This window comes from Hibiscus syriacus, unplaced genomic scaffold (genome assembly GCF_006381635.1).
Source record: "Hibiscus syriacus cultivar Baekdansim isolate YM2019G1 unplaced genomic scaffold, ASM638163v2 tig00111941_pilon, whole genome shotgun sequence".
Taxonomy (NCBI): Eukaryota; Viridiplantae; Streptophyta; class Magnoliopsida; order Malvales; family Malvaceae; genus Hibiscus; species Hibiscus syriacus.
Genome location: NW_024063217.1, coordinates 521,201 through 548,888, shown reverse-complemented (window position 1 = coordinate 548,888; position 27,688 = coordinate 521,201). Strand labels below are relative to the sequence as shown.

The following is a 27,688-nucleotide window of genomic DNA, read 5'->3' as shown; positions in this document are numbered from 1 at the left end:
TTGAATATTTTACACAAATAGCACCCTTTTTAAAATAATTACCAAAATAGCACCCATTTCGAATTAATTACCAAAATAGCACAAAACCGAATTATTTACCATATTAGCACCAAAAACCGAATTATTTACCAGAATAGCACCAAAACTGAATTATTTACCAAAATAACACCGGTCCGGTCCGGTCGGGTCAACGGGTCGGGTCGTGACCGGTCAAACCAGTCAAATCCTTAAGAAAACCGGTTGAACCGGTCACTCACTCGCCCTACGGCGGCGCGTGTGGCGCGTGAGGTATCCTCCGGGGCTCTAAAAATTACGGAAAAATTTCTAAAAATTATTTTGAGCGTTTTTGAGATACTTACAAAGCTCGGTTCAAATTTTTGAACGGCAGAGAGCTCGATTTCAACTCGGTCGAATCTTTGACTGCTCCACCTCCCAACGCGCCGCCGTCGACGGCGAACAAGGTTGACACCGACGGACTCGAAACGGAACAAGGAACACGATGGTCGAGGAGGTGTCGTAAACGGAGCAACGATCGGTGGTGAATTTAAGATTTTCCCGGCGATAGAGCTAACGAAAATGTCGAGACTTTGACTTGAAATTCACGACGTTTGATAGCGTTTCGCTTCAATTAAATTAGGGGATTATTCCTGACTCGATAACGAACACGATGGTGCTTTCAAAACGACGATCGGAATTCGGACGGCGTCGGAATCGAGGTTTGAAGTTAGGCGTTCGGGAGGGGATTTGGGATACAACATATAATACCATCCTTACCTAATTTATTGGGTAAATTCAGAGATTGGTCTCTGAATTTTCTTAAACTCTAAAATAAGATCTAAATTTTAAAATCTTTCAATTTAGTCCCCATAATTTACGAATTTTCACAATTAAAGCCTCCAACTTCAATATAATAATATTCTAATTTTTCCGGGTTGTTACAGCTATCAAGTACAAGTATCAGCATTTTCACAGGCAGCGCCATGGCCGGTGGCTGCTTCTTCGTTCCTGCATTCCTCCGCAACTTTTCGAGGCGTTTGCGCCTTGATATATTTACCGGACGCCGGCCGTCTTTACGATCCCTGCGGCAAATCCACGACACGTAACAGTAGAACAGCAACAGAAACAGAATCCCGACGTACTACAACACAAAAAGCGTTCAATTCGATCATAAATTCATTGCATGCAACATAAGCAAAAAGCCAAAAGAAATCACTCACCGTGTGGTACGGCACCATGATGATTGGCTGGAGATCAGGTCAGGCCAAGTGATGGGATTGAACTATGAGAAATGTGATTTTGATTTTTCTTGGTGCTGTTGTTCAGCTCAGTGTTGATGCCATTAAATATGTGCTGAGCACAGAATCTATGGCATAGGTAAAAAGCAGCATACTCAACGAGCAGGGAACAGTTTGATCGTTGCCATCTAACACGTAGTCTTGTTATCATCGTTTTCTTGTTTATTTTACAGTGGGATGGGGAATGGGGATTGGAGAGAGGAAAGAGGGGACGAGAGAGAATTTGAAAAAATGGGGTAAATTGTACGTTTAGTACTCATACTATTAGTTTCGGTCTAATTTAGTATCTAAACTTTCAATTTTTTCAAAACCATACAAAGTTTAGTTTTTGTTTCATTTAGTACCTGACGTTAAATATTTTAATTTTTGTTTCATTTTAGTACCGGTTCAAAAGTTGATGTTAAATTTTGAAAAAATCAAAAGTTTAGGTACTAAAATATATCAAAACTGATAGTTTAGCTACTAAACGTGTTAAGTTTTTAACGGCGGGGTACGAAAATGTGAAAACTAAACGTTAGGTATGGTTTTGAAAAAATTAGAAGTTTAAGTACTAAAATAAAGTAAAACTGATAGTTTAATTTTTTTTTTCAATTAGTACTAAACTATCAATCTTGGTCTGTTTTAGTGCTTAAACTTTCAATTTTCTCAAAATCATACATAAAGTTTAGTTTTTGTTTCATTTAGTACCCGCCGTTCAAAACTTTAGTTTTTATTTCATTTTAGTACCCGTCAAAATTTAACGTTAAGTTTTGAAAAATTGAGAGTTTAAGTATTAAAACGAATCAAAACTGATAGTTTAGATACTTAAACGCGTTAAGTTTTTAATGGTGGGGTACGAAAATAAAATAAAAACTTAACGTTATGTATGAGTTTGAAAAAATTAAAAATTTAAATATTAAAACCAACTCCAATTATTACACGACGATTCAATGTTGGAAGACAAGTCAGTAAATTTTCTATATCATATTACTCTCCCTCCAATGTACTCTTTGTAACTCGTTACAAGATATATAAACAAATTAGAGTATATCTTAACAAGTTAGTTGATATCTTAATGCAGTATTAACTTAATTGATGTATCATATACATTTTTATTTTTTGGCTAAACTATGCAGGTAGTCCCCTATGTTTTTGGTATGACCGACTTTGGTCACCAATTTAAATATTAAGGGGGAATGGTCCCTGACATCATCGACCCGTTCAATTTTAATGCCTCAGTCGTTAATTCTCGTTCAATTTTAGACTCTTAGCCATGTTAAGGACTTAAACAAAAGGGGGTTAATGAAAATTAATGGTTAAGGGACTAAAATCGAACGGATCAATAATGTTAGAGATCATTTCCCCTTGACTTTTAAATTAGTGATCAAAGTCGGTCAGACCCTAAACATAAGAGACTAACCGCATAGTTTACGACCCTTTTTTTATTGTATTTTAGCTTATGATAATATAAAAGTTTAGGTATTAAATCATGAAAAATTAAAGTATAAGGATTAAATTTTGTTTACTCGGGCCACTTCTTTGTGTTATAAAAGAGAATAATTAAAGAAAGCACCCTCGTTTTTTTCTTCTTCTTTTTTTACCTTTAAAGGTAAGCTTCCTTCATTCAAATTGAATTATACGATTAGCTTTGACTAATTTGGAAGAAATCAAATATCGTAGGACCATTTGTTGCTCTGATCTCGAATTCTTTATCTTAAATGATGCAAACTCAAATATATATCCGATAAAGATACGATTAAACAAAGAATTTTGCCAAAAAAAAAGATAAACAACTACTTTAGTCACTCAATTTCCCCGTGTTTATGTTTTAGTCACTATAAAATTTTAATTTCATTACTGAACTTTCGAATTACTTTTGTTTTGACTATTTGAATGTTAAGTGACTTTAAAATTTTTCTCTCAAAGCTACATTATTGCATTCCCTTTGATTCATTGATACCCAAAGTATTTTCTTCCTAATCCGAATGGTGAAAAGTATGGTGGAAATTATTTATCAGAATAGGATAAGTCGAAGCTTTAATTGGATTTTTGTCGATTTCAAGGAAAACCAAATCGGTTTTCTAGGCAAGGTAAGATTAGGTAAAAATAATTTTAATTTTATATTGATATATTTTTAATATTAAAATTTTGGGTAAATTACATGTTTAGTACCTAAACTATTAGTTTTGATTCATTTTAGTGTCTAAACTTTCAATTTTTTTAAAATCATACCGAAAGTTTAATTTTTTTTCATTTTAGCATCCACTGTTAAAAATTTTAATTTTTGTTTTATTTTAGTACCTCATTCAAAATTTAACGTTAAGTTTTGAAAATAATTAAAAGTTTTGGTACTAAAACAGATAATTTATGTACTAAACGGGGTAAATTTTTAATGACGGGTACTAAAACGAAACAAAAACTAAATGAGTGGTGAAAATCACTAAAACAACATAAGAACTTAACTTTATTCAAACCCACTACAACAATGTTATTGAATATTTTCCAAATACACAATAAATTGTTTCAGATTATTCTTTAACATCCAGCATAGCCATTGTGACGAGACACAATCTTCTATATCTGTATATGTATATGCTTTTATTTCTGTATATGTATATGTATATCTGTATATAGTTTTTTTATATAAAAGCCTTAAGGGCATTTTTGGATCACTGTCCTCTTCAATAAATTTGACATTGTTGCAGATAGCTTTTGTTGGTCCTTGTTCTAGGTCCTTGAGGCTCACTTTTTGCAGCACAATCGCTTGGCAAGCACGGTTTGAGCTGCAATTGAAATTTATCGCAGCTTCGGTAGAACTCGTCCCGTTGATGTTGTTGTACACCACATTCTCGATCTGAACTGCCGAGCTCTGCAACAAAATTTAGGTTAAACTATAGTTGAAACTATTTCATATTTGGATGAAATTGGAATATTCAAAAGTTTGGGGACTAATTTAGAAAATGGTCATAGTTTAGGAATGAAATTAGAATGTTCAAAAGTTTAGGGACTAGTATAGAATGAGAGTCATAGTTTAAGGATGAAGTTAGAATATTCAAAAGGTTAAGGACTAATTTAAAATGAGAGTTGTAGGATTCAATTAACTCTGCTCTTTGGGACATATAAACAAACAGTTGGTGTGCATGGGGTCCTTTGTGCAAACCTGTTCATGGCATGGATTGCTTTGATCACAGTAGTTTTGGTCGATGATAATTGGGTTCTTCACGTTGTTCATTTCAATGTTTTGGAATGTAATCTTGCTTGCACTTCCTGATCCTCCCTGGAAATCAATAGACAATATATTAATCGAATACCGTGGCGGAACTTGGTAATAAAATTTGGGTGCCAGCTTAAAATTTTAAATTTTTTGAAGGGTTCAATTTACATTTTTCAAAAAAATTGGGATCTAACTAAAATTTTTGAAAATTTAAGAGACTTAATGAGAATTTTAAAAAATTATGGAAGGAGTTTGATGAAAAACATTCAAAAATTTTAAAGTTTAATCTAAATTTTTTTAAAAAAAAAATTATGGGGCCAAAATAATTTTTTTTAAAAATTAAGGGGTAAAATTATAATTTTTCAAATTTTTTGAGAGGTCTTGATCCCACATGTCCCTATTTAGTTTCGCCTGTGATCACATATATTATTCGAATAATTGGATTCTGAATCGATATTCGTATTCGAATATGTGTCGGATACCTATAGAACATATATTTACCTGCCATGTCTTGATTCGAACTCCATTTGTTGTGACCGAAAATTTAGCTCCGTCAACAGTCACATTGAAGACTAAAGCCTTTGAATTATTAGATCCCAAGCTTCCAATACTGAGTAATGTCATTACATTATACATGAGAATGAGAGATCAAATATATTTAAATATAAAATTGTAATGAAATATAATTTCGAGTTAAAATACCTAATTCCATGGCCCGGACCGCATGTCGTGTTTGTTGCTGTCACATGTTGGGATCCGCTTACAATCGAGATACAATCATCACCTTCCATTAACAAAATAAAAATAACCTGAAAAGTTTTAGACTCGAAATTCGAATATCAACATATGTAAGTCGTACCGAACGAAAAATCGATACTCATTCCTATTATGGAGTTATTGAGTAGTATGTGTTGCGTATTCGTGATGTGAATCCCGTCGGTGTTTGGACTGTTCTCCGGGGCCGTTATCGTGATACCGGAAGCTCGAACATCAGTGCATCATTCGAAAGAGACGTGGATTTGTTGAGCATCTTGAACGTTCAAGTTTTGAACTACCAAGTTTGTGCATTTGTAGAAGGTGATAGCCTGCAACATATATAGGGTTTTTCAAATACCATTTATAATTATAACACCGAAATTTTTTAAATCGAGTCGAGATCGATTGTCCGGATTTAAACTCAAAACATAACGTAAACAAAGACTTCGACTTACCGTGAGAGCATCGGTGCATGGCTGCAAAACAATACAACAAGAAAAACGTCAATATACATATCGGGACGGAATTATGATCAAATATTAATAGCGATAATAAGCTTACGAGATTTTTATTAATTTTGCATGAATTCTGCCACCAAATGTTCCCATTGCCATTAATTTCTTTAAAATATTTTTTTAATTAAGTTTTTATTTTATATCGTAACCCGACTGGGTCGGTTTAAGTGGAGGATATATTTTTAGGTTGGGACGGGTCCTAACCCGACTGGTTACCATCCCTACCCTTAAATATATAAAGGTTAATTATACATTATTATCGGGTTAGGTCAAGTTTTTTCACCCTATATCTAGACTCAATCTGGCCTTATCATTCAAAAAATATGCTTGATCGAACCTGGATCCAAATTAATAAAAATTCGACCTTATAGGATAGTTCGGATCAAACCCTATCAGATTCGAGTCTAATGCTCATCTTTAATCCTAACACCATGAATAGAAAAAAATGAATTACAGAGATTGCATCTATAACGAACATATACAATATTCGATCTAAATTAATCGATTGATAAATTAAATACGAATAAATATCGAAGAAAATAAAGTAGTATGGTACAAAATAATCAATTGGATCTAAACGCCATTTTGCCCATACCATAAAGTTCTTGGCAACTTGGATAAGACATTAACAAAGACCAATAGATTGATCTTTAATTTGATGGGCATTTACCAACAATACCTTTTGTCTGATTTATATGTTAATAATTCAATCGTTGTATTTAATAATATCATTTTATTTATTCAAAATTCTATGTGTGATATATATGGATAAAATATAAAATACAAATCATAAAAGCACGTGAAACTACTTTAATTTTAAGGGTAAATTATGTGTTTAGTATCTAAACTATCAATTTTAGTATTTTTTAGTACCTAAACTTTTAATTTTTTTCAAAATCATACCTGACGTGTAGTTTTTGTTTCGTTTTAGTACCACTGTTCAAAATTAACGTTAGATTTTGAAAAAAAATGAAAGTTTAGGTACTAAAAGGGATCAAAACTGACAGTTTAAGTAGCAAATGCGTTAAGTTTTTAATGACGGGTACTAAAATGAAAGAAACTAAACATTAGATATAGTTTTAAAAAACATAAATATTTAGGTACTAAAATAAACTAAAACTAATAGTTTAGATAGTAAATGCATATATTCCCAAAGATTTTCGACAAAATTCCTATCAGTTTGGATGGTAATATATATTGGTAAAATGATTATATTTAGGGTAAAGTACACAAATAGTCCTTTGATTGTAGGATACTGCTTTATTAAATCTCGACTATTAAAAGTTACAAAATGATCATTCTTTTATAAAGTGTTATTTTGTTGAGTCCTTCAACTATCAAATGTTCCAAAATGGTCATCCAACTATTCATTATGTTTAAAATTCGTCATTTCACATTAAAAATTGACGACTATCTAAGCTGAACGTTAAAATAATGACTAAGATTTGATAGTCGTTTAAAATTTTGAATCAAATTTTATCATATTACAGTTAACAAGTTAACGTTCAACTCAAAATATTGTCAATGTTTTAACAAAAAAGGGGCAAATTTGAAACATAATGAAAAGTTTGGTGATCACTTTATAACTTTTAATAGTCGAGATACTAAACAAAATAACATTCTATAATCAGAGGACCATTTTATAACTTTTTAATAGTCAAAGGGCTTAATAAAAAAGTATCCTATGATCATAGACCATCCGTCTACTTTACCCTTATACTTAATATATTCATAATTAAACTTAAACAACTACACTAATGGCCACTGATCAAAGGCACCAAACCAGATAAAAAGATGCAATAATTCTCAGCTGCACAAACACCAGCAATAAGTGGTTCCACCCTCATTCACCATTAAACAAAATCCTCAAATATCCCAACACACTTTGAGCACTCATAGATGAATACATACACACAAATGACACATACATACATAACATTGATGATTGATTTGGTGCAACTCTTGATTGCATATGCCCTCTGATATAGGGTACCCTACAGTTGAAAAGGTGAAGGTACACTCTTCAATAAGCAATAAAGTAAGGTACGTATACGTATGTATTTGTATGTCGTCGATGATCGGATTCATGTAGAGAGAAGAATTAAGGGTGTCTCAAAAGAAGGAACGTTTTGCAGGTGGTCGCCCAACAGCCCTCATTAAGTTGGCAATTTCAAGGACCTTGGCAACTTTCGTTCCCCTCTTGGCCTCAGCTGATGCTCTCCTCTCTTCTGCTTTTCTGTGTGCTTTCGCGACGTTGTTTTGCATCTTCTCTAAGGCTTTTACCCTCTTCTCCTCGAGCTTCCTCTACATATACACGAATTCAACTGACTTAACTCGACTTGACATCCATAAATCTAATTCGAATTCAGTTAACTCGACTTTACATCATAAATGTGTCTAACCCAAAATTTTTCTAGCGATCCAAGACACAAATGAACATTAATAATATTCGAATTCGATTCAATCCAACCTATAATATCATTATGATAGTAATGGAAGCTCATAATTTAGCTAAGTTGTTGTCTTGTTGATTTATTTAACTAAAAAAATTGAACTTTACCTATGACAGTATCAAACACTAAGAACATAACTCATATTTTTTATATAGTTATTGATATATGATTTATTAATCGACTATTGCAAGAGTATAAAATCATTATAAGAGTGATCCTTCTAATCGATAAAATTCAAACCCCTAACCAGGATAACTCATAATTTGGTTAAAGTATACATAATACTCTCAAATGCCATATAATATTTGGTGTCGAATTTGAACTTCTACTAATAACAATAATTCTTTTAACTACTAAAGTAGTTTGGTTCGTGTATAGTGCAGCAATTTTTCTATACCAATCACCATCAGCATCATATTAAAGCAGAGCACTTGAATTTGATTAAGAATTTGACTTAAAATCAAAAACAGATGATGATTATCTCAGGAAGATAATTTAGTTACTAAACTACCATGAAAGTGTCCTAGAGTCAACTGAAGCATCAACTAATAATCAATCATGAAAATCATTAGTAACTTTGAATTAGACTGTGATAACTACTACTTTTATGCATGAGAAAATGATCAACAAACACAAGAAAAAAACTGGGGAAAGAAATATTTTCTCGCTATCCAAACATACCTCAACTTTCTTCATCCAAGAAGTAGCCTTCTGGACTTGTTCACTTTCCCACCCATTAATTACAGCATCTTCTCTCTTGAACCTATTATTAATCTTAGCAACTTTAGCGTTTTGCCAGGCGGAGATTTTGGATTCCACCTCCTCTTTCTTCACTCTCAGCACCGAAACCTCCCCGCCGCCGCCGCTGCTACTCCCTGCCAGCGCTGCAGCCGGCTGCAGTGGCTCTCCAAACCCGACCCGTCTCTGCTGATCCGAACTCTGGTCGGAGTAAGTATTATCCGGCACTATAGCTAAAGGATTAGTTTCCTCTCGCAGTTCATGGTCCTCCCCGATCCTCGTCAAGTGATTATGATTGTTCAAGGTGTGTATGGAATCCGATTCGTTGTTCTCGATCGACGAGCCAGCAAGAACAAGAGCGTTAAACTCCCTGCTCATGGTGGTGAAGTTCTCGCTCGACGCGATCTCGCTCGACGAAGACGCGCGGCTGCCGGTGTCCCAACGGCGACGGTTCACGGCCGGAGGAGGGTGGGGTGGGGTCAGAGCATGGATGTCCCTGATATGTTCATCATCATCGTGATGGTCGTTTTGATCGTTGTAATGGTCGTTTTCACCATTGTTGATGGCACTTTGAAGGGTCAGCATAGTAGTGTTGATTAGCTAGGAGGAAGAAGAAAAAGAAGGATTGAGAGAGATTTTAACGTAATATTTTATAGTTATTAAAGTTTCCTTTTTTTTTTAAAGAAATATGAACCACTAAATCATGGATGATTCAATAAGAAAAGCATCCCATATATGGGGAAGACATACTAAGTAAGAGTATTATTTGTTATTTAAAGCCCATTAATTAATTGATTAATATAGATCGGGTTTTATAGAGATTTATTATAGGAGCGATCTTTTCAATTCAATTTGTTTTATACGTGAATTATAGGATTTAAACCATTGATCTTACTTAAGAAATATAATGTTTCATCTCACTAGATCAACTAATTGTTATTTTAAATGCGTATGTTTGACTTGTATTTAAAACGACTCTCATTTTTTGATTAAATATATTTATGATCACTTAATAATAATAATAATTATATAAAAATCGTTAATTTTATTAAAAATAAAAAAAATATCTAAATTATAATAAATGTTTACTATCTCAATAGTAAACTAAATACATAGTAAAAACATTTTTTAAATATAGGAAAACTAGTCACTTAATATTTCAAGGATCATACAAAGAAAATGTTAAAAAGTCTAACCAAATTAATTCTCGTAAAAAATAGATACAAATATATTTGATTGCATCGATAAATGAGCCACAAAAGAGGATGAAAATATTGAAAAATCACTGACAAATCGCAAATTAAATTTAAGTGACGTGAAAATATTATCGATGAACGTAAATCGTGTATCCAAATCTAATTCGAAAGTCCAAACAGGGAAGATCAACATAATAATAAAATAAAGTGTTATCTTGATCAACCTCAGTGATGTCAACTCCAATCCTGAAAAAAGAAGAAGAAAAAACAATTGTTAAACGACTTAAAAGATATCATAAAGACAGAGAAAAATGTATAATAAAAAGTGAATTATCAAAAATAAAAAATAAATATTCATTATAATAAAACAAAGGAAAAATAGTAAATAGTTACGGTATGTGATTATTGATATTTTAATTTTATCAATTAAATTATTTAATTATTTAAATGATGTTAATCAAATCATTTACTAACATTTGACAAAAACATTAACGTGATAGTTAATAAAATTAATATAATTTCACGTTGATATCACCATTCGGTTAAAATTTTCTTTATAATTTAAATTCACTTACAAAGCAAAGCATTAGGGTTGAGAATAATTTTATTTTTATTAATTTGGCCAAATATAAAGCAATATTTATTTAAAAATAATTCTCAATCTTTCAATATTAAATGCTCATATTTCTGATATTCATGATACTTGAACTTCGTTCCTTAAAGAATAATAATAATTTTTTCTACCACCAAAGTCGTTTAATTCGTGCTATCGGGAAAACGAACTTGAGAATTAGGAAGGTAATAGCACGCCCTAAGTGATAAATAGATCTTTATCTATTTAATGTTTTTATTAAATGTTAATTAGTATATTTAATTTAAATTATCAAATATACTTAATATATTAAACATTAAAATTACTAATTTTTAATAAATCAGTCTTTCCGATTAATTATTTAAATTTAGGGTTAATTAGTGTCGGCAAAAGGATTTGAAGAGGAGCCCTTCAACAGTAGGTAAAGGCGTGTGGACCAGTGCTAAAATTACACACGCGGCACACGTATTAACCATCTTACTGAAGTGATTAACACGTGTCGTTTATCTGTTGAATTAGGGTCCGATTAGGGAAGCTACGTTAATTCCCGCCATGCAATCGCTGACGTAATATTATGAAATTGGCGGCCACGTGTACGACTCATTCAATTTTTTTAAATAAAAGTAATATTTTTTTAAGTTTTCAAGATGCCGACGTCTCACGTGATTGAACTAAGCTTATCTTATCCCCTAATAATGAAAGTTTAAAACTTTGTTATCAAAATTAAAAAGATATAATACCAACTTTTATTAAAATGATTATTTTATAAATTATTATATTTTTTAAATATTAATGATTCATTTTAGAGTAAAATTTTTTTATAGATAAAAAATATTAATTAACATACAATTAACACTCTAAAATATAAGTTTTTTAACCTAAAATGAAACGTTGTGGGCTAAACAACCTCAGAACAAAAGAATAATAAAAAATTGATTATTCTGTTAAATGTTAGAAACCTTTTTGACCCAAAATAAAACTTTGGGTGCCAAAATAGTCAAAAAAAATAGAGTATGGGACAAATGATTATTTTATAAATATTTGAGGCTAATTTTGATATTATGCCAATTAAAAATTAATGCATATATCAAGTTACCTCTATGTTAAAAGAATAATTATTATTTCTAGAGTTTTCAAGTTCGAGTACTAGAAATTGTAGGATATTTAAGGGTTTATTTAGGGACGTACACAAGATTTTTATATTATGGGGCGAACTTGAACTATTAAAATTTCAGAGACAAACTTGAACTTATAAAATTTTAGGGACGAAAACATATTTTCAATAAAAATACATAAAAATATAAAATATATAGTAATTTTAAAATTTTAAGGATGACTTCCCACCCGCGACCCGCCCCCTCAATCCATCACTGAGTTCATTATCAAATGATTAAAAATCTTTAGAGCAAATACTGTCTTATAGGCACCTTAAATTAATAAAAAAAAACTAGTGTATCTTATTTTCAAATTAAGTTTTTAAAAATTGAATAAATTATGTATCCCTTAAATCATATATTTTTTGCTAACAATAAGTGAAATAATTTTAATCTATAGTGGTTTTTAAGAAAAATTACTAACAATAACTGAAATAAAATTTTAGTTATAATAATGATAAAAAAATATTCAAATATAGAATATAAATTTACCCAAACCGATTATTGTGAGAATTAGAATGTTAATATAATTAATTTTATTTTTTATTTTTAAAATTTGGTGGGTCGAATGTGTGCAATGACTAATTTGGATTTTTCTTGTTGTGTGATGGAAGTGTTCAATTTTATATGAAGATGGAATGTGACAAGTCTCCATTATTTTTAGAGCCAAAAGAAGTGTTTTAACATTCAACGATTGGTCCAATGTCTCATACATGGGCAGTTGGTTTATTCTAACTTAGATTTTGAACAAGATTTTTATATATAATTATTCAAATTATTCGATTACATGATGTTGTTTTCTTCGGTCCTCTAACTATTAAAAGTTATAAAACAATCTTTTGATGAGAAGATGTTGCTTTGTTGAGAATAATCACCGACTGTTCATAATGTTCTAAAGTTGTCCTTTTCCGTTAAGAAATGGAATACGTCTGAGTTGAACGTTAGCTTGCTCATTAGGACGTGGTAAGATTTGATTCTAGTTGTGTTTGAGTTGTATTTTGTGGATCAAGTCTCTGTTTATATCATATTGTCAAGCTAGTGCTTGAAACATTTTGTTTGTCGAGTTAGTGTTTCAAAGCAACTACGATGTAAGTGGAGATCATTAAAATATGATTTTATTATATCCTAATTCACATATTAACATTCAACTCATGCACCATTAATTTTTTTTAATAAAATATGAGTTTAGAACATATGAACAATCAAATGATCATTTTGTAACTTTTAATTAATATGATACTCGATAAAATATCATCTTATAATTAAAAGATTATTTTATAACTTTAATAATTGAGTGACTTAATAAAGTAACGTCATATAATAATACGTCATAGACTTCATGTTAGATTAGATAAAATATTTGTTGTAAACAAAAAGCCCAAATATTTCTTACCATACAATATGTAAAATCATTTATTTTGTAGAAACAAACTAGAAAAGTAAGCCATAGAAACATAGCATCAAAGCCCACAATGGGCTTGTGTCAAGCCCCAAATTAAGCCTTAGAGATAATTACTATAAAAATTTTCTCTAAAATTTTCAATTAGGTATATATTTTAGGCATAATACCAAAATTTACTCCTAATGTTTATTAAAATGTTCATTTTGCCCCTATTTATTTTTTGAAGCATCTTGACCTCAACATTTCATTTTAAGGCAAAAAAGTCCTTAAAATTTGACGAAATAATCACTTTAGCTTATTCTTTTTATTATGGGGTGTTTTAGCCTCAACGTTTAATTTTAGTATTAAAAAACTCCTATTTTGAACATTAATCATGTGTTAACTAATGATTTTCATTTATAGAGGGAGTTTTTTTGTCCCAAAGTGAAACATTGAGGGTCAAAAGGCTCAAGAAAAAAATAAAAATAAAAATGACCATTTTGATAAACCTTAGGAGATATTTTGGTATTATACCTATATTTTATTGAATAAAAATAAATTTGTTATATTTATATCGGATCGAGTTGATATTCTTTTTATCACAAAATTTGAACGAGCTTTTCAGATTCAATGATCTCTCTAAATTTAAATGAAATCAAATTCAAACGAAAAATATACTTCTTAATCGAAAATCTGACTTAATTCGATCTATTACCATTTACATCTGTAACCCTAGTTAAAGCATGAGCCGCTTTATTTGAATCTTGACGAGGACAAATGCTAAAATTCCAATATCAACATTAAACGGGTAATTCTTTTATACGATAACCTTAATATACAACTAAGGAAATATCTTACCTAAAATATTAATTTAATTACCAATTTTTTATAGAAAAATAACATTTTAGGTAACGTCAATATTAATATTTTCGATAGAAAAAATAATAATTTAGATAGCACTTTATCGAAAATTTTCATCTGACTATTCATTATATTTTAAAAGCATCATTTTTCGTTAAAAAATTTGATGACATGATAAAATCTGATCTCATAATCTCAAATGATTATTATATTTCAATCAACATATTAACGTACAGTTTAGATTATTATTATTATTTTAAAAATAACAAATTTATAACATAATTAATAATCAAATGATCATATTAAAAATTTTAATATTTTATAACTTTTATAGCAATTGTGTACTTCGCCCAAATAAATATACCATTATTTTTATTTTCTTTTTTAGAAAAAAGCGAAGCTTCGCAACTCGCAAGTACCTTACAAGAAAAATTAAAGCTTTACGTGAGTTGAATGCGACCGGAAAGGAAGCTCCACTCTTGATAAATATAAAAAGAAAAAATGGATTTGAAGAGTTCTTGTTGACTTCTTCAACCTACCTTGTTCATCTCCTTTTATTTTATTTTATTTTTTCATTTTTCAATTCCTAGGTTTTGTTTTGATTTTGACATGCCCCAAATCCCCCATACTTTGGCCTTAATTAATAACTTTTTTTAAAGGATCATTAATTTGAAGCAAACCCCTTTTTTCTCTCAGATTCTTTCGTTATAATCACACCTTTTGCTTGCATGATCTGCCTAGCCAATTCAAAGTTTTCATTTTGATTCCCACCCTTACAAAAAATAGTATCAAAGGTACGAGACTCTTTGATTTTTCAGCTTTTGATTTTTCGTTTTTCTTTGGTGTTTTGATTTTTTTCTGGTTTTTGAGATTGGGTTGTTTGAATTTCGACATAAAAACTTGATTTTGTAGCTTGTTTCTCTGTTTTGTTGTTGCTTTTATTTATGGTTTGCTTGCACTCTTGATGTTCTGCATTGTAATGTTGAAGATTGGAATCTGTGTTTTTCATTTGGGAGTATTTATTTAACATTGTATGATAGATCCAAGAAATTTGAGTTGTTTTGATTTGATCCCTTATCTCTCCTTGTCTATTGACCAGGCTGAATATTGGTTTGGAGGCATTTGTTCTCCATGGTGAGCCATTAAAACCATCATATACATATACCTATACATATATTACTGTAGGACTTTTATTAGCAATGGCAATATGGATAAAAAAAGCTTTATTGTAATTTGATTTGTTTTCTTATTTTTACTTTTATGCTATGATCATCAGGGAGAAGCTCCAGCATTGTGTGTTGAGGAAGTAAAAGAGGGGTTTTCGAACGGATTCAGTTTAAGATCGAATGGCTTTCGGACATCTACCGATGTTTGGGGCAAGACAGTAAGCTGATCTAATGCCTAAATTTGGTGTTTGTCCTCATAAAGTGCTTTATGATTTGTCTGTCTTTATCATTTTTGTTAATATGTTTCAATCGCCTTTTTTGATCGAGGATTTGTGTTGTGGATCTCTCTTTGGCAGTTTGTGATTGGTTGCAATAACAATGATTCTACACCATCCCTTGAGGTTCGGATTTACGACAAATCTAGAGAGAAATGGTTAGTTTCCGGTGTCGGTATCCATCGTGAATCGCGATTTAAAACCTTGCGGTTTGTTTCTCCAAGTGTTAGCTTAGAGTTTCAAGTTAAAATGTTTCTGGTAATATTTTCAGGGTGATTCCTAGGGTGCTGGGAACGAAACCCAAGCCGTATGAAGGTCATTCAGCTGTGCTTTTGAATGAAGATCGGATAATGATTATCATTTCTGGTTCCACCTCCGATGACTGCATTTGGTTTCTCGAGGTGGGTGTTTCAAAAGCTTAAGATCGTTCTAGGTTAACTGTGGTCAGAACAGATCGTTTCTCTTTGGCATCTACTCATCTAGTACAATTTGAATATTTAGTGCTTGATCTGTTTGAAATATTGTTAGGTGGACACCGAGTACGTTAAGCAACAGAAAAAAGCTTTGGAGACTGAAGTTGTTGCCTGGAGTAAGGGTGTGAGAGGTGATGCCGAGAAGCCGGTTGTTATCAGTGGTCCTTCCGGAGTTGGTAAGGGGACGTTAATAAACCTTCTTATGAAGGAATTCCATCCATGTTTGGATTCTCCGTCAGCCATACAACTCGTGCTCCAAGGGGTACGGAGAAGAATGGAGTTCATTACCATTTTACCCAGCGGAGTATAATGGAGAAAGATATAAAAGATGGGAAATTCCTCGAGTTTGCTTCTGTTCATGGAAATCTCTATGGAACCAGTATCGAAGCAGTCGAGGCAGTAGCAGACTCGGGAAAGGTAAAAGCCATCCCTTTTATTGTTCTGTTAATAGTGACTACATGATGCTCTTCAGGTTGCACAGCGAATATTCATTGTTCCGGAATTTCTCTGTGCAACATTGAGGTTTCTGTTTTCTACCCTTGATTATATAGAGGTGCATTCTTGACATCGATGTTCAAGGAGCAAAGTCGGTGAGGGCCAGTTCGCTTGATGCCTGTTTTCATCTTTATCAGCCCACCCTCGATGTCTCTACTTGAAGAGCGGCTCCGTTTAAGGTGAATCCGAGCTTTCCATTTGATCTTCTCTATCAATATACTGTTTTCCTACCTGTGTTACATGTAGAAATGTTGTAAATAGGGGGACTGAAACAGAGGAGCAAATCCAAAAGCGCCTCCGGAATGCCAAGGCAGAAATCGAACAAGGGGAATCATCGGGCATCTTTGATTATATATTATGTAATGATAATCTCGAGAAGTGTTATGAGAATCTTAAGGTGACATCTCTTTCTCTTGAACCATCATATGCATCTGAAATTCTTTTTCGCATACCCCAATCCGATGAGTTTGGTTTTCGTTATAGAAACTTCTGGGACTAGACGGAAGTGCACCGATAAACCCTAAACCTTGTAAGAGGACTACCTTACCTTTTGATAACTATTTTCTCTATTTCTGTTAATGCAAATGGACTCACAATTTATATAAGCTCTCAAATGCAGCCCCCAACGGGATAGATTTTCCTTCGAACCATTCGGTGTCAAAGATCGATAATAAGATCATCATCAAGTATGAAACTCCGGAAACCGGGATTGCATCAAAGAACCTGTAAGTTTATATTTCATATTAAGCTCTCATGAATCACTCTGGTTCTTGACTAAGAATGTATGGTTTTTTATTCAGGATCGGTCTCGATGTATCCTTGCTTAAAGGTGGAGCTCCCGGTCGGACAAGAGGACTGAATGTTTACACCGTCGATTCGTTTCCGAATCACTTAAACGGGAGTCAAAAACTGAGCTAACGACTGCGACGCATTACGATACTACCCGATTATTTTTAAGCAATCTCAATGTTTAACTATGATACAAAGTCTGCTGGTGTTTTAAGATCATTGCATGAGTTGGATTCTCATTTTCTTTTCTCATTCGATTCTTTGCTTATTTAAGAACACAAAAAATGTAACTTAGTATTCCGACATGGGCTGCAATGAAGAGAGACATGAGCGGAACCGAACACGATCTCATTACACGATATGAGATTGTCAAGCCTCTTTTAAATGGCATAACAAAACCTCGAAGGGTTAGTTTTCCGTCGAGTTTATGATCAGTTAACGCTCAAATTGATCAGATTGAGTTTGAGTTCGGATTAAACATGCACGGGAAAGAAGCAAACAAGTAGGAGAATGGGAAGAGGATGACCGTTAATGCAGTTTCCAGTTGGTGAACCAACTAGACCAGTTGTCTGGCCATTTGCATATGGTCTGTTGGGGTGTGGGTCCTCGGGCAAAGTACTGTGATGGAGACTCGATGAGCATTTAATCTCCATGGCAGAGGTCGGCACTAGGCATGTTCTTGCTTTTACTGAAAGTATTATACCTAATATTTTTGCAGATTGGGGACCAGACAGTTACGGGGGGGAATGGGTCCTTTGTTTTGAAACTTCAGTTGTTCTGTAAGAAGAGGTCACATGATCTCCAACACCATAACATGCGTGTCTAGGGATGATAGACGGGTATAGTTTCGTTGATTTCGCATCAACTCGCCCTAATTAGGACGATGATGGGTATAAGTTTAGTGGGTAATAGATGAATGTAAAAAGTTATATCCTCCATGGATAGGTGATGGGTTTGAGACCTTACCTGTCTTGTAGTATGTCTCGCATATACCTGCTCACTAACTATCCACCATATTATTTTTTAGATCATTATGAATTTAGGTATAATTTCAGTGACTATTTTATAAATTTTAAGATTTTATAGGATATGACTTGTAATTTAATCAAATACTAAGGTATAAAATTTTTATTATGGTGTTTATCATTCATGCTTCTAGACTTTAATTATGTATTTTTTTATGGTATTTTAAGTATTAAGACCTTTATTTTTTACTATTTAAATCTATGTTAATTCTTAACTTATTTAATCATTGGTTTATTTTATCATACTTTTTAATAGACGTGTTTGTTTTATGTTTTATTATTTATGTAATTAGGTTACTGCAGGTGGGTAATGGCCGGTATAGGCGGATACAGAATGAACAGTGGATATCTAGTTGAGTAGTTAGTGTAAATAGGGATGGCAAATGAGTGGGGTGAGTGCGGATACCCCTTTTCTCATCCCATTCCCACCAAATATTTTCATATCCACTACTTACCTATTACCCACGATAGGTAAAATTTTTAAAACCATACTCGTCCACCAGATATATTCTCAAATCTATCCTCACAACCCATCACCTAGTCACTATTCATGGTGGGTATGCTTTTTACATCCACACCTACCTACTACTATCTACTAAACTTATACACATCATCGTCCCAATTAGAATAGATACGGATCGAAACCCACAAAACTGTACCTGTCTACTATCCCTACGTGTGGAGATGAATTTGGAATGTATGCCGTGAACGGATATGGATTTAAAAATTTCACCGGTCGTGAGTTATAAATAGGTGAAAGATACAAAAATATTAAGTGAATATGAGAATGAGGAAAGGGGTATCTACATCCGTTCTGTCCATTTGTCATTCCGAGAGAAAATTAGTTTTTCATGGATTGAACAGGTGATTGAATTCAAGTTAAAGATTAATTCTTTTTATTTGTGGGTTGGTTTGTCCAGACCCAAATAATATATATATATATATATATTGTTTAAATTAATTATAAAATATATAATTATTGATTCAAATTTATATTCTAATTATTTTAAATTTAAAATGAGTGGGTGGACTAGCCCAAACCCAAGCCTAGAAATTTCTTATAATTGAGCTTCGGTCCAATTTATAATCCTTCTCATTTTCTAATAATGTTCTAATCCTTGATTAAAGCCCATCAAATATAAACTCTTTAATTTCTTGGATAAATCATGCATTTAGTATCTAAACTATCAATTTTTATCCATTTCAGTACCAAACTTTAATTTTTTTCAAAATCATGTCTAACTTCTAGTTTTTGTTTCATTTTAGTACACTTACCGTTAAAAACTTAATTGCGTGTAGTACCTAAACTATCAATTTTAATCCATTTCAATACTTAAACTTTAAATGTTTTTCACTACTTTGTGCTAAATTTTGAGCAGAACTACTAAAATAAAATAAAAACTAAACTTTATATATGATTTTAAAAAAATTGAAAGTTTAGGTACTAAACGAATAAAATACCCTAATTTCTTTAATGTGTCATTTCTTCAAGGTAAATTATAGGATTGATCGCTTTTATTTAAATTTTGTATCTTTTTTAAATTAAAAAAACATAATATTTCAACACTTTCGTTTTTATTTAATTATGATGTGGTTATTAAGGGTTGATTGTCGTTTTTCTTTTAATGAAATATTAAATATATAAAATTAAAAAGAATAAAATACACAAATAACCACTAGTATTTAAATAAATTTTCATTTTTCTTGCTGAAATTTTAAAATTAATAAATTGATCAAGACTATTTTACTCTATATACGAAAGAATGGTTCGAATCGATACAAAATCCTATCGACACAAAAAGGAAACAATCAGAGCATTTTAATTTATATAATTCGGTATACGAAGATACGAGTAATACGAACAGCTTTAAACATTTTACACCAAATAGCCAAGAGAATGTCCGTTTTACGAACATATATTTTGAAATATGTACTTCCTCGTATCTTGAGAAAAAAGTAACTAAAATCGGAGTATTTATGACAATGGTAAAGTACACAAAGGTCCTCTAGTTATAGGATTTTAATTTTTGAGTCCATTGATTATTAAAAGTTATAAATGGTCCCCAGTTATAGGGAGTTGCTTTGTTGAGTCACTTGACTATTAAAAGTTACAAAATGATCACACGACTATTCATTAAGTTCTCAAGTAATCATTTTCCATTAAAAATTAACGGTCGTCTGAGCTGTGCGCTAACCTGTTGATCGAGATATGATAAAATTTGATCTCATAATCTCAAATGATTACTCATATCCTTGTTAACATGTTAACATTCATCTCAGATGATCGTTAAATTCTTAATGGTAAAGGACGAGTTTAAAACATAATGAATAGTCGAGTGACCATTTTGTAACTTTTAATAGTTGAAGGACTCAACGAACCACTAATCTGACTGAGATATGATAAAATATGATCTCATAATCTCAAATGATTATCATATCTGAGTCAACATGTTAACATTAATCTCAGAAGATCGTTAAATTCTTAATGGAAAAATGACGAGTTTAAATCATAATGAATAATCATGTGATCATTTTGTAACTTTTAATAGTCGAATGACTAAACAAAATGCTAACCTTATTGAGATATGATAAAATATGATCTCGTAATCTCAAATAACTATCATATCTCAATAAGCATGTTAACGTTCAACTAAAACAACTGTTAATTCTTTAATAGAAAATGACGAGTTTAAAAGATAATGAATAGTCGGGTGACCATTTTGTAACCTTTAACGGTTGAAAGACTCAACAAAATAACCCCTATAATAAGGAAATCATTTTATAACTTGTAATAACCGAATGAGTAAATAAAACAATATTTTATTATCGGTAAACATTTGTATATTTTACCCCTAGGGTGCGTTTGTTTCTCGGAATGTAAGATTACCAATGTGAATAGGATTACCGACGGGAATAAGATTACAGTGAATGTTGTATTTTTTGTTTCGTTCGTTTAGCATGAATGTAAGATTACAATATTTGTTTAAAGAATAAAAGATTATTGGAATGTATATTTTACCAAATTGTACTTATTATATATTTTTTGTTTAACAAGTTGAATTCTACTATAATATTACTATAATTAATTTATATATTTTCTTTAAAAATTTAAATTCATAAAATTTATATAATTTTTTTACAAAATTGAAAAGAAAAATAGGTTTAATGAAAGAGTAAAATTTTATTTTAACCCTAACTTCATATAAAATTATAATAATGGACTTTTTTTATAAATATAAAATAGTTTAAGGATAAATTTGTAATTTAACATTCATAGAATTTTTATTATTCAACGACAGAATAATTATATTTTTGAAAAAAAAAATTAAGGGCATTTTAGTCCAAAACGTCGGTAATCCAACAATACCTAAGGGAATGGAGGTAATCACATTCTTGATAATATACCTCCAAAATACCACTGTTGAGAATAAAAGATTACTGGAGAATAAGATTATTGGTCAACCAAACGGGGAATGACATTTCATTCCCCTGATAGTTTCAGATGACTCGAACCAAACATCCCTTAGGTAAATATGCTTTAGGTAAATATGCTTTCACTTTTACAAACATCTTAAGCCTCTAAGATATCACCCATAATTCCCTAGATCGAGAGGAATTGCTTTAACTTTATTATTATTTTATGAAAAGGAGTACACTTTAAACTAAACAAACATAATTAATGACAAAAAGCAGAGATTAGTGACTAATTAAATAATCTGCCTTAAGATTTAATCAAACATCGACATAGCTTACGTGGATGACGACAATATTCGGGGCTCCACGATGACGGCGACGCCGTCAACCTGTCGTGTCGTTAGGTAACAGAACGAGTCGTGGTCCACACTGAACCCGAGTGGAACGGAGCCACGCGGGAGCTAAGTAGAATGTTTCGGAAAGTAAATTGTACAGCTCATCGAAGCGCGTACAGTTAGGCTTGTATTATTGTTTCTTTGAGTACGAGGTGAATATTTTTATCTCTACCGTAATACTACTTTTAAACTTGAGTTATTGAACAATTTAGTGATAAAAAAATTAGGGTAAAGCAAATGGGTAACTTGATTGTAGGGTATTGTTTTATTAAGTTATTCGAGTATTAAAAGTTATAAAATAATCATTTAATTATAAAATGTTACTTTATTAATTCATTCGACTATTAAAAGTCATAAATTGGTCACCTGACTTTTATTATGTTTTGAACTCGTTCATTTTTTATTAAAACATTAAACTGAACTTTAACATGATGAGTAGGATATGATAGTCTTTGAGATTATATGATTAAATTTTATCATATCATAGTTGTCAGAATGCCGTCAAAATTTTTAATACAAAATGACGAATTTTGGACATAATACATAGTCAAGTGATAATTTTATAATTTTTAATAGTCGAGTAAGTTAACAAAGCAATACATTATGGAACGGAGCCACGTGGGTAGAGATAGACACGAGAGCCGAATCCGACGGGTTTCGATCCGACCCAATCGACTTGATTTTTTTAAAAAAATTGGGTTCGGGTCTTTTCGGGTCAATTTTTTTTAGAAAATATGCTTGGGTCAAGTAGGGTTCGGGTTTAGGATGAATTTTTTTTACACAATCTGACCCGAAAAATAATATAAAAATACCTTATATAATTAGGGACAATTGTAAGAATACCCTTCTTTATATTAATTTTTTATAATTTATTTTCTATTTATTAAATAAAATTAATAATTTTATATTACTTCAAGTTGGAGTCAAATTTTATCTCAAAAGTTGGGTTGAGTTTGATTTAAGTATTATTACTCTAAATTTGGGTATGATTGGGTCGATTTCCGGTGGAGATAAAAAAAAATTAGGTCGGGTTGGCCGAAACCTAACCCAACCCGACCCTACACGTGGGAACTACGTAGAAACTTTCGAAAAGTAAATTGTACAGCTCATCCAAGCGCGTACAGTTAGGCTTGTATTATTGTTTCTTTGATTGCAAGGTGAATAATTTTTATCTCTACCATAATACTACTTTTAAACTTCAGTTATTGAACAGTTTAGTGATAAAAAAGTTAGGGTAAAATACAAAGATGGATCCATTGATTATAAAATATTGCTTTATTAATTCTTCAATTACTAAAAGTTAAAATCTTCCTTCAACTATTGAATTTATTTATTAAGACTTCGACTATTAAAAGTTATAAAACGATTATTTGACTATTCATTATGTTTAAAACTCATACCCTTCTTTTACAGATTGACAGTTGTTTTAAGTTAAGCGTTAACATGATGATGAGATTATAAAATCACATTTTATCATATTACAATTACTAGTTTAATATTTAGCTCAGAGTACAATCAATTTTTATAACAGAGAAAGACAAGTTTTGAACATAATAAATAATCAAGTGATCATTTTGTAACTTTTAATAATTAAGGGACTCGACAAAATAATACTTTGTAGTTGAAAGATCATTTTATAACTTAATAATCGAGAAACTTAATAAAACAATACTCTATAGTCGGATAATCATTTGTATATTTTATGCAAAAAAAATTAATACTTTATCTCTTGAAGTCACGGTTTGAGCATCGCAGATGCCAGAAATATGAACGTTTATTATCATATGATTGACATTATTTACACATCTACTACATTTTATTTACCTATATGTATAAAAACATATTCTATTTGAATTTAATAAATTTTAATTTTTTTAGTCATTCTTATTTGTCATGATTTTATCTTGATTAATTTGAACTAACTCGTATAATATAAATATTGAATAAGAATGTAAATAATTTATATTCTTATTAAAAAAATCAGAAACTATAAATTTATATCACCGATATGAATCCATAAAACAAAAACATAAAAAGGAACAAATAAAAAAATGTAAAGAAACTAAATGTTACAAGTATTCCCACCATAGATATAAGGATCAAAATTTAATTATTATAAAAGAAGGGGACCTTATGCGCAATTATGATACAAATAAAACACTCACCTTTACAACCAATACATTGGTCCCTTTCTTTCCAGCTTTTTCTCATTCGTTTTTGTAGCTGTGGGGTCGAAACTCAAAAAATCCATGGCTGCAATGGAGTAAAGCTCAAGCAACTCCCCAATTCAACAATGATGACAAATAAGCACGCGAGTCTATCCCCGGAAACGCTCGGCCGGATCGGGCTAGTTTTGGGCCGAATCCACCTGGATCGGATCGATTCGGTCGTTGTTGGTTAGGGCTTCGGGTTTCTTCCCGATGGTCTTGAGCTCGAATTCTTTGACGGTGTTGGCTAGCTTCTTCATGTTGTCGTCATAGACGTAAGGCAGCTTGTTGAACCAATTGACGTTGTTCTTCGCGGCGACCGGGAGGTGCTCCCGGCATAGCTCTTCGTGGTGCGTTATCGTGTTGTGGTAGTGGTAATAACGAATCTTCTTCTCCGTATTGTGCAATGTCTTCCCGATCACGTTCTCCGACATGTGTACCCCGGCCGAGTACGCGTTTTTTGCCTGGATCGCGTACTTCCGGTCACGCCGAATCTTGGTTCTTGAATCTCTGAAGAGTAGCTTCTCAAATCCCCATTGCCTGGCAAATCATATGAACCAAATCTTCTTTTAAAATCATCCAAACTTTAAAACATTCTAATAGTACTCAAAGTATTAGTATCATATCAATCAGGTCACTTCGTAAACCTAATTTTATTATAGATATTACATGTTACCTCAAATTTAATACGTAAAATATCTAAATTATAAATGGATAATTATGTGTTTAATATATAAACTATCAATTTTGATCCGTTTTAGTACCTAAACTTTCAATTTTTTCAAAACCATACCTAAAGTTTAGTTTTGATTTCATTTTACTACCCTTGTTGAGCAAAAGTTAACGTTAAATTTTGATTTTTTTTAAAGTTTAGGTATTAAAGGACCAAAACTTGATAATTTAGGTACTAAACACGATAAGTTTTTAACGGATGAAAACTAAACATAAGGTATGATTTTGAAAAAAAATGAAAGTTTATGTACTAAAGCAGATCAAAACTGATAGTTTAGGTACTAAATGTGCAGTTTACCCATTATAAATTTTAGCATACTTCGTATGAACAACATGATTCATACAGCAATAATATACTAGTATGATTTGAAGCTTAGGACTAATTTGGTATCCGAGGATAAATTGGGGGCTTTTACTGAAATTAACCCATTTTTTATAACCTCTGCAACTAAGTACTGAGCATGCAATTCATTTCAATCCGATCGATCAATTCTTCTCCAGTGAACCAAATGCGAACAACCCTTTATGGATCTAATCAAGTATAATCAAAATCCAGAAAGTAATAGCAAAGATCGATGAGAAATTTACCTGGAATATTCTTGGGAAGAATCATTCAAACAGAGCATACTGGACATGGGATTCTGCTGAATCGTGAACTGGGTGTAGCCGGAGAACTCCTTCAACACCGATTCTAAAGAGCTACCGTCCGGCAAATAGATGTACTCATCGACGTCGAAGAAGAAAGTCCAGTTAGCCGCGTGTCGATATCTGTGCAAACAATCGTTAACCACCAAGAACTGGTTGTAATAGTACCCATCGTACTCGGCTTGGTCCCTTATATCCTGAACCGTTGCTCTTCCGGCTCGGACCCACGGCTCGAGAACAGCCATAACCTCTGGCGACGCCCCGCCGGCGTCGTGGAACACGAAATGGGAGCTGGGTCCGAAGAACCAAGCGTGGTAAGCCATCCATTCACGGATCCGATCGGCGCTGAGATTGCCGTATAGAGAGGATCCGCAGTACAAATACTCGTACTGATACGGCGGTTGGAATTCCGATTCGTCGTAAGAGCCGGGGGATTCTTCTAGAGCCGTGAATTTCTCGTATCTTCTCTGGGATTCGCCGTAGTAGGCGTTCACCGTTAGCTTCCCGCCGGCATTGTCCTGGTTGGGGTTGAACGGGAAGGTGCAGTTCACCACCACGACGGTGTAGACTCGGCCGTAGCCCCAGTCGGGTAACATTTTGTAGGCTTTGGATCGGTATGAAGATCCGTTGTTCGAGATCCACTCGCATTTGAACCACGGCTTGCCGAAGACGTGAATCGGCTTCGAAGCCAATCCGACCACCGCGAACGTCGTCGGTCCGCCTCTGTAAGCGCCCATCTGAACGAACAGAGCCGCCGCGTTACCGTAAGCTTCGAAGACCCGCTTGTTCGGGTCCCTGGGTTTGGGTTTAGGAACCGAGTTGTACTTCTTAGCTGCCGGGTTAGCCGTGGAGAGCAAACTCGTGGAGGTGGTGTTTTCAACGGCGGAGACTGCGACGGAGGTGGTGAGAGGAGCGGTGCAAGGACGGGCGGTGGAGACGAAGTTCTGGTAGTAAGGAGGGAGATGCCAGAGGAACATAACTAGAGTAAAAGATAACAATGTGGCGACTAATAGTTTTGTTTCGACGCAGGCAAATAGTTTCCCCAAGGGGGAGGTGGTGGTGGCAGCGGAAGAGAGGGAGGAGGGCGGTGGTTCCTTCCTCATCTTGGTTGTCGGTAGCGGCGGGGAACAGCGGTTGTTGAGGTGGTGAAATTAACAAAAAATAAAACCAAGGAAAAAAACAAGGGTCAAGAGAAGATCATGCCGACACTAATTTTATGTATTTTATTTTGTTCTTCTCTGGTTGTGGTGAGCACTAAACAGCTTTCAATTGGCATCAATCTATGGAATAATACAAGACTATTTATATATTTTGTAACATATTTTTTCTATAATTTAATCTATTAATTGATCAATCTATAATTTTATGTATTATATTTTTTTTTCTCTGGTGGTCGTTAACAATGTTAATTTTTTTCATTATGTGACACGTGTTACAACTTAATAATTTAGAAAAAAAATATTTAAAATTAAAAAAAATCAAAATTATTTACTTTTAAAAGGAAACATAAAAGTTTTGAAATAACTCCAAAGCTTTGAAAACCTTCAGTTCAACCCTTAAACCCACACTGACTGTCACCCTTCGATGTCTACAAAGCTCCACCCGACATCACCTCCCTTGGCGACCAAAACTCCCATGAAATCGTGATCAGTCGACGACGAATCGACACTTTATATCCTACAAACCCTAGGATGATAATCACAATCCCATGAGATTCCAACGATCAATCGATGTCAAATATGACAGCGTATGACTAAGAGGATGACATGGACTACGTCGACGGTGGTGGTCATGACCGAAAAGGACGGTAACGACATATTAAGGTTAGGATTTGATATTTTGGGGTTGTTTTATAAATATGAAAAAAGATAGTTTTTTTTTATAAATATCATAATATTTTAAAAAAAAAATAAATTTCAAAATCACTAAATTATGACA

General features: G+C 32.5%; 2 protein-coding genes and 2 pseudogenes across 2 annotated transcripts; 1 reads left to right on the top strand and 3 right to left on the bottom strand.

The window, feature by feature from the left end:
- Positions 1–871: 871 nt before the first annotated feature.
- Positions 872–7,606, bottom strand: LOC120173152 (annotated as a pseudogene).
- On the bottom strand, positions 7,547–9,603 carry LOC120173095 (remorin 4.2-like). The gene is made up of 2 exons (XM_039180377.1): positions 8,894–9,603; positions 7,547–8,063 (listed from the first exon to the last, which is right to left on the bottom strand). The coding sequence occupies exons 1-2, from the start codon at positions 9,533–9,535 to the stop codon at positions 7,872–7,874; spliced, it is 834 nt and encodes a 277-aa protein (XP_039036308.1). The 5' UTR covers positions 9,536–9,603; the 3' UTR covers positions 7,547–7,871.
- A 5,135-nt stretch (positions 9,604–14,738) lies between these two features.
- Positions 14,739–17,610, top strand: LOC120173094 (annotated as a pseudogene).
- Positions 17,611–24,255: 6,645 nt separating this feature from the next.
- Positions 24,256–26,964, bottom strand: LOC120173093 (galactan beta-1,4-galactosyltransferase GALS1-like). Its single transcript, XM_039180376.1, has 2 exons — positions 25,694–26,964; positions 24,256–24,913 (listed from the first exon to the last, which is right to left on the bottom strand). The coding sequence occupies exons 1-2, from the start codon at positions 26,851–26,853 to the stop codon at positions 24,514–24,516; spliced, it is 1,560 nt and encodes a 519-aa protein (XP_039036307.1). The 5' UTR covers positions 26,854–26,964; the 3' UTR covers positions 24,256–24,513.
- Between the last annotated feature and the right edge of the window lie 724 nt (positions 26,965–27,688).

What these genes read in the sequence shown, in the direction of transcription:
- LOC120173095 (XM_039180377.1), bottom strand. Translation starts at nt 9,535, where the DNA reads ATGCTGACCCTTCAAAGTGCCATCAACAATGGTGAAAACGACCATTAC. An exon ending in CTTGGATGAAGAAAGTTGAG is followed by an intron (nt 8,064 to 8,893) that starts GTATGTTTGGAT and finishes GTGTATATGTAG; the next exon opens with AGGAAGCTCGAGGAGAAGAG.
- LOC120173093 (XM_039180376.1), bottom strand. Translation starts at nt 26,853, where the DNA reads ATGAGGAAGGAACCACCGCCCTCCTCCCTCTCTTCCGCTGCCACCACC. An exon ending in TCTTCCCAAGAATATTCCAG is followed by an intron (nt 24,914 to 25,693) that starts GTAAATTTCTCA and finishes ATGATTTGCCAG; the next exon opens with GCAATGGGGATTTGAGAAGC.